The following is a 12,893-nucleotide window of genomic DNA, read 5'->3' as shown; positions in this document are numbered from 1 at the left end:
GGTCATTTATAGTTTTATAAATTCACACTGAAGTATTTACTTTGACCACAGCCTAAAATCCCTTGAAGTCTGAGAGATTTCACTGACTTCCTTCAGTTTTGAATACACATTGTAAAACTGCGCCTCTTACAGAGGGTGCGACCATCTTATCATCAAAATGGACATTCTCCTGAACGCTCAGCATGGCCATAATTCTGTTCCCACTTCCTAAAGGATATTTGGGTACAAACTTCCTATCAAATTAACACGACAAATGTAAGAAAACTTACCACACCACATTTCTGAAGGGTTATTCCAAATTCAGAAGACACTGACATATTGGACGCATCTTCAGGCTGTGGAGGAAGGGGAAAAGTCTACACAGTGCACGAAAATATCTCATTAACAAACTGCAGCACAGGTTAAATTATGTAAATGATGAAATTAGAAAAAAATATTTAGAGGTATTAATTGCCTTCAAATTTAAGAGCTTTGCTATCACGACAGTTAATTTTTTTTCCTAGTCCAAATTTGTATGAACTACTTATTCTCACAAGAAATTACTAGTATCTTATTTGATATATTCATCTTATGGCTATCACAATTCCCTCACAAAATACACTATTCACAAAGTCCATCAGACTATACAGATGCGTTTCATTACTGTCTATCAGAATTTACGCAGCAATCACATAGCTGTATCTGTCACAATAACTATTTGGAAGTCTCACAACTAGTTGGTGTTGCTGAAGCCATCTCAAGTGAACATAATCAGCTGAGATAGAACCAGAAACATACTAACTGCGTAGTATATTTTCAGCAACATTCACTTGTGATATAATTGCTACAATCCATACAAATATTAAAAGTGGCAAACCATCTTTTACTGACCAGCTGGTGGTCAACAGAAGACTCTCGTTTGAACAAAATCTTCTTTGTCCATGAGGGTATCAAAGCAAACAGTGAATGGCTCCACTGATCATCCGACGCTGCCGAAGTCAAGATCTGGTGAGGGGCTTCACTTTCTTGAATGACCAGAGGCAAGGGCACTGCTGAAAACCAAGGCAACACTCTGCATTAGAGCTAACACTGGCTCCTGTGCTTCAGCTGCTTGGTGCACATCAACCCTGGCAGATTCCAGCCAGCGATGGAGCTTGTGGTACCTGGCACTCTGTGTGCATGCAGCCATCAGCACGGCCTCCCACAAAGCACTTTAAATCTATATAGGCAACAGAGACATGAGGCCAGATAGGAAACAGAGGTGGGATTTGCCCCATAAAACCGAGCAGGAGTTAGAATAAAACTGTTTTCTACCCAGGGAATTCATATACACCCTACAGAAACCTTCTTGCCATTTAAATGTAAAGCGTCTAATGCATGAATTGAAAGGTTTTGACCTTAAATCAACTGTAATATTCTCAACACAAAGAAATTTTCAGCAAAGCATAAATAATTGAAGCACTCTGCAACGTAAATGGTCTCCGTGCTAAGGGTGTTCTGCATCAAAGACACAGTCTGCCAGTTAACCATTAACCATGCCAGTACATATCCAGAACAAAAATACTTCTCAGTTGAGTAAGGGTCTCTGTTACATTTCAGCTGGAGTGCTCGTCAAATTAGAAATAAGTGATATAAATGCTAGCTTGTGCTCTTATAACTTTATAAAAGATTAGTCCATGATATCACACAAAATTACAAGAACAGCTTTGAAATCACATCACTTTCATCTACTAAAGTAAAAGCATCTATGACATTAATAATAGGATCTTATATTAAAAATCAATAATTTAATATACTAAATTGTCAAAAGGTAAAGCTGCTGAATGAAGAGAAAAAAGTCATGAAAATTGCAAAATGATAGTTGGCTGTTTAAAGAAGATAGTTTTTTCATTCTTTGCATAACAGTCGTCATTTATGACTTCTTTTTAAATCCCATATTTTAATCATTAGCAATATATATTCATACGAACAAAAACTCTCATTGAAAAGCAAAGATTTTTGGCAAATGACATTCTTCTATAAAGCTTTCATTTTTAAAATACCTATTATAAGTTAATGAAATAGGAAAAGCTGAAGATACTAAAATCTCATTAATACGAGAAGCAGCATTTTTTTGAAAAGACACTGCTTTGTTGGAAGAACAATATAGAGAAGTACTGTTAGCTGTAAATAGAAAAGACATGCACAGAGCGTTCAGAATTGGACCCTTAAAAGGAGGTCCCGTAAAGGGCCTTGAAGCATTGATACACATGAATCTATGAAAAGATTTCTGTTAACATAATGAATGAGATCCAGTCCTGCTGCTTACAGAACCCAGATGGGCACATGCACCCTGGGAAGCTTCACAGTCCTCCCATGCTGGAATACCATACTATTTGGGAGGAAGTGGTTTATATTGGACAAAATTGTGGATATATGGGCCAGGGAAAGCTAGTTGTTTGTAGTTTACAACCAGTTTTAATTCACTTCTCTAAGTTTTAGTCAAAAACATAAACCACTGTTAATGCAACAGACACAGGCTAATTTAAGGACTGCAAAAATAACAAGGTAAACTTGTTGAGAACTGTAATATGTATAATTACAATACCAAACGTCTGCATATCTTTGGGGCTGGAATTTTTTAAGGGTAGTCATGCATGGCATATTTCTGTTTCACAGCTAAGCAACAGCCCTGTTTCGAGACTACGCAACAGCCCAGACCACGCAGGATGACACCAGCGCTGAACTGTAAGCGCAGCACAGACCCGTCAGCCACCAGTCTGCGACCACTTGGCCGTGGCACTCCCCAGCAGATCCAAGTATTATACTATATCCCACCTCCAATGGCTCTAAATCTATGTTCTGAGTACTGAATCCAGCCTCTCCGCAGTTTTGTACACCTACATCCAAACATTGAAAAAGATTTGGTTTATATTTGCTGTGTCTCTCATATTTTCTTGCAATTGCCACCCCATTCCTATGGAGGGAGAGCACCAATTCTCCTTTTTGCTTTCTTGCCAGACTACAGGAGATACACTTTCCTTTACAGTAAACAGAAACCCTGACTGAAGACGTGGAGCTTCTTTGTAGGGCTTCATAAGACTCAGAAGTCAAAACAGCAAAATGTACAGACTGGGCTGAGCAACTACTGCCTTCAAAGTGCTTCTGATTTAGTAGATCATTTCCTTCTGCATTTTGGATGAGGGAGGTAAGCCAACAAGAAGGGGGTAACTGCTCCATAAAATATCTTTTGTTCTCATGCCCTATGCAGCATGACATCTCCATCAGCACACCCCAGTGTATTTTTCATGTGACAGCAAATCCTGATACTCCCCTCTGGAGAGTATCAAGCCCACAGTAACCAATTTAATTAACTGATCATGTTCTTTGACTCTCAATAAATCTCTGGATTACTAATTACACAGATGAGTCTGTTTTCAAGTTGTGCTTTGTCACCACTTACATTCCCGAGATAATGTGCCCAGCTCCCAGCAGAAGTCTCCAGGCATGTTATTTGGCTGCTCCATCTTTGGTAACTGGAGGTTGAGGATTTTGCAGGTTCTTGATACTACGTTAAGCAGCCTCAAAATTGATGATGATCACAAGGATACTTACACAAATTCACTTGCATCTTCCCAGCACTCAGTGGAAGGTTTTGCTTAAACAGATTCAATTAGTGACACATGTCCATACAGCAACATGTGCCACTGCCTTCCTCCAGATTTTTTCTCATCCTTCCTCTTATTTTTAACAATATAGGCTGTTTTATAATACCCTGGATTCCCTTGCCAGTAAAGCAGCACTTTTCTGTCTCATTATTTTTTGTAGTATTGACTGTCAGATAAATAAAATAACTTTTTCCTGATCCACATACATTTAACTGTCACGAGAACATCATACAGCTCAGTCCAGCTGACCTACAAGAACATAACAGCTTTTCCACGCAACTTGCTGCATACTCTTAACATCAAGGAAACATAATTGTGTTTATCAATTCACCTGCTGCCTCTTTTCAGATAAGGTCCTCGATGGATTGTAGATGGCTGATGACTGCTTGAAAAGCTCAGCACTGAATATCTGAGAAAGGACGGTACAGGTGTAATACATTCTGTGGTTTTCACATCCATTCTAGATTTCCATTCTGCAATTGTTGGGTTTTTTTATAACAAATAGATTCATCTGAGGTTGGAAAACACTTATACTTGACTCTTGAGGTCTTTCACTAACAAGCACCAAGCTTTCTTTTGGATGCCCTGCTGCTCAGAAGTGCGACCGCACCACTCTCAGTGCCTTTCAGAGGTGCATCCCAATTCTGACACCGACTCCGCCATCTCCTTGTTCCTTCCAGTCTCTTTTCTTCTCACAAGGATACTTACGCAAAGCAAGTATTTTCTTCTCACAGCTTCAATCTTTGCCGGTTTTCTGGCTGTTTTCAGAAAAGCCATTGTCAGAGCTGCATGGTCTTGACTTCCATTAGTTTCTAAATGGAAGCTATTCCCGTTCTTTTTCAAAAGGGAAACTTTGCAAAGCAGGGGAACAGTTTCAGCTCTACACAGAGCCTGAACAGCCCCCTCTCTGCTGAGCTTGCCAGGCTGCCACCGGGCATTCCTGGAGCACAACGCCTCAGGCCAAAACATTCCCAGTGAGCAAACTAGCAGAGCATGAGGCTTCACCTGGGGCTTTCCTGCAAACATCTCCAAAGATGCCAAGTGAAACGGTTCATCAAAGAAAGGCAGCAATTTCACTTTCGAGATGCGAGACAATCTCACCATCTTTAAGATTAAATTATCTCTGTTTTCCTTAATTAAACATTCCACATTTTTATAACGTATTATTAAGTTGTTAAACACCTTATCTTACTTTTAATTAGCATGTTACTAAAATGTTTTCCCGTGATTTAATCCTCCATAAACCAAATATAAACAGATATGCCAGAACCCTGTCTTAAACTGCATATTCCTAGCTAACTACCAATGCTGGTAGGTCAACTTTGTGTTGAATTACAAAATTAAATCATGAAAATAAATATTAATATATCTGAAACAGATGGAAGATTGGTGTAACATTTTAGCACTCACAATACTACAGCATTCACTCGGTGCCACACATGCACAGTGCCACAGCACTATGAAACCACAAGTGCACAGCTGATCAGAACAGTGTCTGCTATCTAATGCTGTTCAATTTTCTTTGCTGTTCTCCCCAGGCAGTCATTTGCCACTCCTCAGCTTTATGCACTACTGCTTTGGGTGGCGATCCTTTGCTCTTTCAGAACTCCAGCAGCCACACCGAAGGCACAGGCAGCACACTCAGGAAGAAGAGCTCCCCACTCCCAGCTCTCGCTTGCTGCTTCGGGTGTGCAAACACAGGATCCGAGCTGGTACACAATGCACCTACTGTATGGAATCTGTGGCGACGGTGCGACTGTGTTCCTACAGACTGGGGGGGGAAGGATGGGTATCTAAGAAAAGAAACCATCCTGTTTGTGGTCTGCATACTGTCCTTTGCTAAGAAGTTAGTTCTGAGTAACGACAGGGACCTTCAGTGCTAAAGCACAAGCATTTACCACTGGACTAAACGGGCTGAGTCCTGAACATGTTAGTGACACAGATGGACTGCCATTAGAAGGGTTGGTATGACACTACAGTGCCTTACTTGTTCGTGACAGAAGTTAAGAGTGAAGGTTATTCTTGGCCATGGCAATTAAATGGGATGATACAAAATTAAAATAGTCTTGCAACAGGTTTGCAGCAGAGACTCCAGCATGTCCTTAAGGCTCCCATACCTTTACAACACATCCTAACCAGTCAAATTGCAGTAGGAAAGTGAAGACTCTGACAAGTTTGTGAGATGTCAAGTTCAGAATTAAAAATTGCCGGACACTGAGAGGAAAAAAAAAGCAATTTAAGTAAGACAGTGATTCTAATTCTTAGCTCTCGAGGGCTGTGTATTTCAAGTCCCACCTCTGCAGTGTGATTTGCTTTCCCCCAGAATTTACCAGCAAAGCTTTGAATAATCTTGCTTTATTTCAGTGGGGAATAAAAGAGTTAAATATACTTACTTACTATATTTCTGTTGTTGTTCTGAATTATTCCCTGTCCTGAGAACCATCCAGGATGCAAGATCCAGTTTGAAGTCCTTTCAATTACACACCACAATGAACAGGCAAAGGTAGTAATTTACTGTATTTCAGTTTTGAATGTTGCCATTAACTTTTTTTGTTACAAAGGCAAAGAAACTATGGGCACCAACAAGACAAAACAAATATACTTTCCAGGCCTGTTCTGAGTAAGTCAGAGCAAACTCAAACATAACTCTCAAATATCCATTGTGTTCCCCAATCACGGGGCTATTCTGGGATTGTTTTTTCTCATATTACCCAGAAATAACTCGAAAAAGCTTCCAACAGATACCCCGAGATCAGCGTGCTGCCACAAACCATTTCACTTCAGCAAACTGCCATTTTCAGTGACAAAAGTTTTATGCAGAAGTTCCCATCTCACTGCTTTCACTGAGAACTTCTTCAGCAACAAATAGCATCCAGTACCTTGATTAACTGAACCACTAAAAACTTAGTTTTAAATATTAAAAATTCATGTTTATTAGAGTGGGACAATTCTCAGTTATAAAATCAAGCATACAATTCAGTGCTTGTAGGAGTCCCTCATTTAACATATATATTACCTACTAACAAAATAGCAGAGTTTCATAGAATCATACGAATCATTTAGGTTGGAAAAGACCTGTCAGATCATCAAGTCCAACTGTAAACCTTACATGGCCAAGTCTACCACTAAACCATACCCCTAAGTGCCACCTCTGCACATCTCTTGAACACCTCCGGGGATGGTGACTCCACCGCTTCCCTGGCCGGTGCCAGTACTTGATAAAAATGTCTCTCGGTAAAGACATTTTTCCTAATATCCAATCTAAACCTCCCCTGACACAACTTGAGGCCATTTCCTCTGGTCCCATCGCTAGTTACCTGGGAGAAGAGACCAACAGCCGCCTCACTACAACCTCCTTTCAGGTAGTTGTAGAGAGCGACAAGGTCTCCCCTCAGTCTCCTCTTCTGCAGACTAAACAACTGGAGTTCCCTCGGCCGCTCCTCATAAGGCTTGTTCTCTAGACCCTTCACCAGCTTTGTTGCTCTTCTTTGGACACGCTCCAGCACGTCAATGTCCTTCTTGTTGTGAGGGGCCCAAAACTGAACACAGTATTTGAGGTGTGGTCTCACCAGTGCTGAGTACAGGGGGACGATCACTTCCCTACTCCTGCTGGCCACACTATTTTCAACCACAAACAGAAAGGATAGGGCATGTCAAAATCCTCCAATTACCCCACTTTTTCTTTAGTGTCAGAAGGTTTTTCTGAACTACAAAACTGCATGCTTTTGCTCTCTCAGTGGATGGTACAATAATCATTTGCAACCCATCAGAAAGCAAGATATGAGCAGCAAAGATGACACTGAATAAATACAGGAACAAAACAATAAAGCTCAGCAAATCTGAATTATTTGCTTTCATATTTAAATTAATAAACTCATTTGTGAATTAGCCATGGCACAGGGCAAAGAAATTAGAGGCATCTCACTAGACGACTGCTTCAGAGCGTGTAATTTCTTGGCAAATACATGTCACGAAATCACCTCTTGGGGAACCACAGACATGAAGGGGGGGTCTATTTCAGACATTGCATTGCCCCTGTTAATGAGCCACATGAGGATGTTGTAACCTTTCAAGGTACTCATCTCCACTACACTTGGGTGAGGTAGCACATGATTTATTATACACCTACAGAGAAAACAAAGACCAGAGACTCAGAGAAACTAAGTGATTTATTCAAATGTACACAAAGAGCCTGTGGCAGTCAGCCCTCAGATGCAGCTCCTCCAAGCTGTAAGGGACTTCTCTAGGTATCAAATTAAGCAGCTGCCACTGGAGATACTTGGTGTATCCGAGACCAGTGACAAGGATACTTCATAACCACTGTAAAGAATATTAGCATCCCAGCAACACTTCCAGATCCCCTATGTCATAGAATCATAGAAAGTTTTGGGTTGGAAGGGACCCCTAGAGGTCATCTAGTCCAACCCCCTGCAGCGAGCAGGGACACCGCTAACTAGATCAGGTTGCTCAGAGCCCTGTCCAGCCTGGTCTTGAATGTTTCTAGGGATGGGGCCTCCACTACCTCTCTGGGCAACCCGTTCCAGTGTTTCACCACCCTCATTGTAAAGAAGTTCTTCCTTATATCCAGCCTAAACCTACCCTGTTTTAGTTTAAAACCATTACCCCTCGTCCTGTCACTGCTGTCTCTACTGAAAAGATTGTCCCCATCTTTCCTATAGGCTCCCTTTAAGTACTGAAAGGCTGCAATCAGGTCTCCCCGCAGCCTTCTCTTCTCCAGGCTGAACAAGCCCAACTCTCTCAGCCTGTCCTCATAGGAGAGGTGCTCCAGCCCTCGGATCATTTTTGTAGCCCTCCTTTGGACCCACTCCAACAGTTCCGTGTCTTTCTTGTGCTGAGGGCTCCAGAGCTGAACGCAGTACTCCAGGTGAGGTCTCACCAGAGCAGAGTAGAGGGGCAGAATCACCTCTCTCGACCTGCTGGCCACGCTTCTCTTGATGCAGCCCAGGACACGGTTGGCCCTCTGGGCTGCCAGCGCACATTGCCGGCTCGTGTCCAGCCTTTCGTCTATCAGTACCCCCAAGTCCCTCTCAGCAGAGCTGCTCTCGATCCTTTCATCCCCCAGCCTGTATTGATACCGGGGATTACCCCGACCCAGGTGGAGGACCTTGCATTTGTCAACGAGCCTTTAACAAGTTGGTCTAGGACAAAGTATCATAGTTATTGTAATTGCAGGTGTCTTTGAATATAGCCTCAAGAGTAGGTATTGCAACAGTGTCAGCAAATACACAGAGCTTAAGTTAACATTGGAAAAGGAACAAGGTCTTAATCAGCTTTAAGTAATACGGGCTTTCCACAACACTGAATGCTGGGCATCAGAGGGTGCTCCCCGTACTATGTCATTACAACTAATGAGGAAAGAGGGCTCCTCGTGAACATGATTCAGAGCAGGGTACGAACTAAGGTATTCTCACAGCAGTTCCACTCTAGATGAGCTTTTAGGGAGCCTAGAGTACCCTTGTCCCTAACTCCTGAGCAAGCACTGCTCCGTGGCCCAGGATCAAGTCCCACTGACGGCAGTGGGACACCACAAGTGCTTCCGCACCCCACCCCTCCACAGTGCTGTGCTCCCAGACAGACACACCGATGGCAGCCGGCTCCCACAGCGCTGCAGGCACGTGTCCACAGGCATGCATGGGTGCTCCAGCTCTAGCTCCGCTTGCAGACTGAGGGTGTTGAGCAAGGCCCAGTACTACTCTGGGAACCATTTAGATAGTGTTTGTTGGGACCACACCTCAGGTAACAGCCCTGATGAGATGCTTCTTGAAACAGACTGCTTCATTTTTTCTCCCTCCCCTTCCTCCCTTTCTGAAATCAGGGGGCAGGTAAAACTGGGGCACAGCTCCAGTCCCCTGCCCACCGGTGCAGCCATGTACTCAGGGTCCTGGGACCCCGACAGCGCTGAAAAGAGAGAGAAAACAGTTACATACCTGTCATTCCTAGACATCCTGTCTGTCTCTGAAGCCAGAGATTATCTTTAATAACCTACAGTTAACAAAGAAAAGAGCAATTATCAAAAGGAACCGTTTTCATAAATGTCTTAATACTGAACTCTTACACTGAATTTATGCTTCACAATTAGACAGAACCCTGCTCCACAAAGCCTTGAGTTTCCCAAAATTAGAGAAGAGATACAACACGGCTCTAGAGGTCTCCCACAGCTTGTCAAGCAGTATGAGGCCCTGATGTCTCCCAGCATGGCTATGCACGCTAGGGGCTCAAACTGTGCTTACACTTAATATCAGGCTGCGTCTTTGTGCAGCAGCACAGTAGAAGGGCTTGCTACGAGGTATTAGTTTGTTCTTGTAATGTAATTTTTCTTGCCATTTTCAAAGGCAGAACTGAGGTCATTGGAAAATCCAATCACTAGGACTCAGCAGGAATATGTCCATATTGGATGATCAAGTCTACTGACATCACACTAAATTTTCCCTCGGAGCATTATACGGAGCCTTTCACTGGGACCACAGGCTAAAAACCGCAGTTTACGAGGCAATCTGTGACAGCCTCCTGCCTGCGCCCAGACCACAGAGATTGGTCCTGCAATCACAGCTCTAAAACGTCAGTAAAAGAAACCAGTGTTTTTAATGACTCTTAATGCCCAGCGTTTTGGTCAAGTCACATAAGCTAGTTTTCATTTAATAAAAATGATTCCTTGTGGGAGATAATACAGGATTAGGAATGCCGGCTGATTAATAGTGATCTTCTCAGTCCACTGAATGACGTGACCTGCACTTGCTGTTTCTGTTTTCTCCCAAGCACTGCATGTGAGTAGTGTTAAGTACCAACTTCTGTCAACACCACTGTTACAGTACAGCAACTTAGGGACAATTTTCTTCTTTGCCTGCTCAGGGAAGCCATCACTTCGATTTTCACAGAAGGTTAACTAAAGTTACAGCTCTAGCAATAATCATTCTCACTTCAGATAGGGCACTTTCCCTCGAAAAAAACAGAAAATGCAGAAAAAACACAGAAATTTGGATGCACCAGGAGCCCTGGGTTTTAAGTTGATATCGCTCTGAAAAATGAGTACATATGGGATGGGAGGTGGACAGAGAAACAAACACAAGAGGTAACATCGACCACACTCTGAGTAGCCTGGGGACACTGGAAGACCCTAGGAACTGAGCTCTTTACTGGGGGCTGCTTGCAAATCTCCCAATACCTCGTTGTACAGCTCTTCCTGCACTCCAGAATTCCTGTAAACAAGCTGAGTTATGTCAACATTCTGTAATTCCGTCACTAATTTCTCCTCATTAGTTAAATAATCTATATGATGCTGAATTTTGAGTAGCCAAGTATCTCAAGCACACAGAAAGAGAACAGGAAACTCCAGTGAAAACTTAAACAAAAAATTGTCTGGTGAAGAGAGAGATATCTGTGTATGTATTTGCCATATATACGTATGAATATGCAGCAACAGAAATCTCATGTTAAAAGTGAATTAACCTTTGCCAGGTATTCCTAAAGCGGTCTAGAGCCCTATCTGTGTTAAGGGAATGTGTACCAGTACACTAAAGAGATGTAACGACACTAGCGTAAAGCACTCATGAAACTATAAAACACCAAAAGGATGGCCTACTACATCAACTGTTAAAATAAATCATGTTTCTAAACATAAATCTCAAAAATTACTCTTCTGCATTGCATCAGCATATACATTAATGTGAATGTTAAATGTCAACAGTCCTTTGTAAATGAGCCTGTAATACAAGTAGACAAGACAGTGGTCTAAGAATGCATAAAGGCACGCTGAAAATGTGGCTTGCTAGCTAACATGCTTTATGCCCTGCTCCCTAGGAAATTAGTGTACAAATGCCTCCTGATTTCCACACTCCAGGCATTCATTCATCTGTGGTTTTACAACGGCTCGTGCACAAACATCCACGGTGCTCGAACGCCCATGTGTGTCAACTGCAAATGACCTTACAGCAGCCCTTGTTTTTTCTTCAGCCTTATCTGACATTCCATTCTCAGTAGTCTGCACTGGGAAGCACAGTCTGGGTATCTGGCACAGCTCTTCCACCCCACCGCAGAGTGCAGCCGTAACACCAGCGGCATCACGAGGGGCTCCATGCTGGCAAAGAGGCTGCCCACTGCCTGCCAGCCAGCCCTCACATCACACTTCAGAAGTAACTCATTTAATGCAGTAACACTGCCAGCAGGTATTTTCCTAAGTTTTACATTAATTTATTTTTCGGTGGAAAAATAAGGTGGGTTTTGTTGGTTTTTTTCCCTGCAATGTTACTCCCTGCTGACCAGCCTGCTTGTAATCACACCAGAAACTTATCATTCAGGCCTCCCTCCACGCCTTGCCTCACAGTCTCAGGTACAAGAAAGCCACGCTGACACATTCTGATACAGCCTGACAGACAGGCAGACAAAGAACGAAAAATTACAGCCGCATCCGAACCGGCTCCCAGCACTCCCGGCGGGCCAGGGTGCTGTCACCAGACAAACAGCCACCAAACGGCCAGGCCAGGGACCGGACCGGCCCGTTGCAGCGGCCGCACGGCGCCCACCCTCGGCAGCTCCTCGGGCCGCGGGCCCGGCCCAGGCGCCGGGGCAGCCCCCGCAGCTCTGCCGGGCCACCGCTCCTCCCGCCGGCCCGCCGCGCCCTCAGACAGGGCCTCTCCTCCGCCGACCGTCAGCCTCCCCGGGCCCACGGACCCGCCCCGCCGAGGGGCTGAGCCGCCACCCGCGCCGCGGGCACCACGCCTTACCCCAGCCGCCGTCCGACCGCGGGGCCCCCGGGGCGGGCCCGGCGCCCCGGCCCCCTCCGCGGGGCTCGGCGGAGGGCGGCCCCCGGCCCGAGCGCGCCAGGCGGCCGCTCTGAGGGGCTGAGCGGGCGCGGAGGCCCCGCCGGGGAGCAGCGCTAGCAGCAGCCCGGCCAGCAGCGGCTGCATGGCGGCCGGCGGCCCCTCCGCGGAGACTTCCCAGCCACTGCCCCCGAGCCCGGCCGGGCCTCAGCCGCCGCATCCATCCGCCATCGGTCTCCTCCCACCGCGACGGGGGCGGTCGGCTGAGGGGCCTCTCCTCCCCCCTCTCCTCTCGGCGGGCCGGGCGCGATGGCGGCGGCCGGGGACTGCCTGCGGGCGGTGGGGCTGCAGTTCTGGGCGCGCTCGCTGCAGGCGCTGCCCGCTCTGCTGGCCCCCGCCGTGCTGCTGGGGCTGCTGCTGGGTGCCGCCGCCGCCGCACTGCTCTGCCGCTGCGCGCTCGGGCCGCGCCGGCGGAGAGAGGTACGCGGGG

General features: G+C 45.1%; 2 protein-coding genes across 8 annotated transcripts in view; one reads left to right on the top strand and one right to left on the bottom strand.

The window, feature by feature from the left end:
* EVC2 (EvC ciliary complex subunit 2) overlaps positions 1-12,766 on the bottom strand; it is an 83,791-nt gene extending 71,025 nt beyond the window's left edge. Inside the window, exons 1-4 of one of the 3 annotated variants that reach the window (XM_075420513.1) lie at positions 12,368-12,766; positions 9,575-9,629; positions 871-1,031; positions 270-335 (exon numbers count right to left, since the gene is read on the bottom strand). In XM_075420513.1, the coding sequence (XP_075276628.1) occupies positions 270-335; positions 871-1,031; positions 9,575-9,629; positions 12,368-12,550 (465 nt within the window). In that variant the 5' untranslated portion in view covers positions 12,551-12,766. Of the gene's footprint in view, positions 1-269; positions 336-870; positions 1,032-9,574; positions 9,789-12,367 lie in introns of those variants that run through there. The other 2 variants (XM_075420514.1, XM_075420515.1) reach the window with 2 other exon arrangements.
* The window catches only part of EVC (EvC ciliary complex subunit 1), a 58,126-nt gene continuing 57,721 nt past the window's right edge, over positions 12,489-12,893 (top strand). For all 5 annotated transcript variants that reach the window (XM_075420520.1, XM_075420518.1, XM_075420519.1 and 2 more), the window contains exon 1: positions 12,489-12,883. In XM_075420520.1, the coding sequence (XP_075276635.1) occupies positions 12,713-12,883 (171 nt within the window). In that variant the 5' untranslated portion in view covers positions 12,489-12,712. The remainder of the gene's footprint in view (positions 12,884-12,893) is intronic.

The sequence above is a fragment of the Opisthocomus hoazin genome, chromosome 5, assembly GCF_030867145.1.
Source record: "Opisthocomus hoazin isolate bOpiHoa1 chromosome 5, bOpiHoa1.hap1, whole genome shotgun sequence".
In the NCBI taxonomy this organism is placed as follows: Eukaryota; Metazoa; Chordata; class Aves; order Opisthocomiformes; family Opisthocomidae; genus Opisthocomus; species Opisthocomus hoazin.
This window is presented reverse-complemented; position numbering and strand designations above follow the sequence as displayed.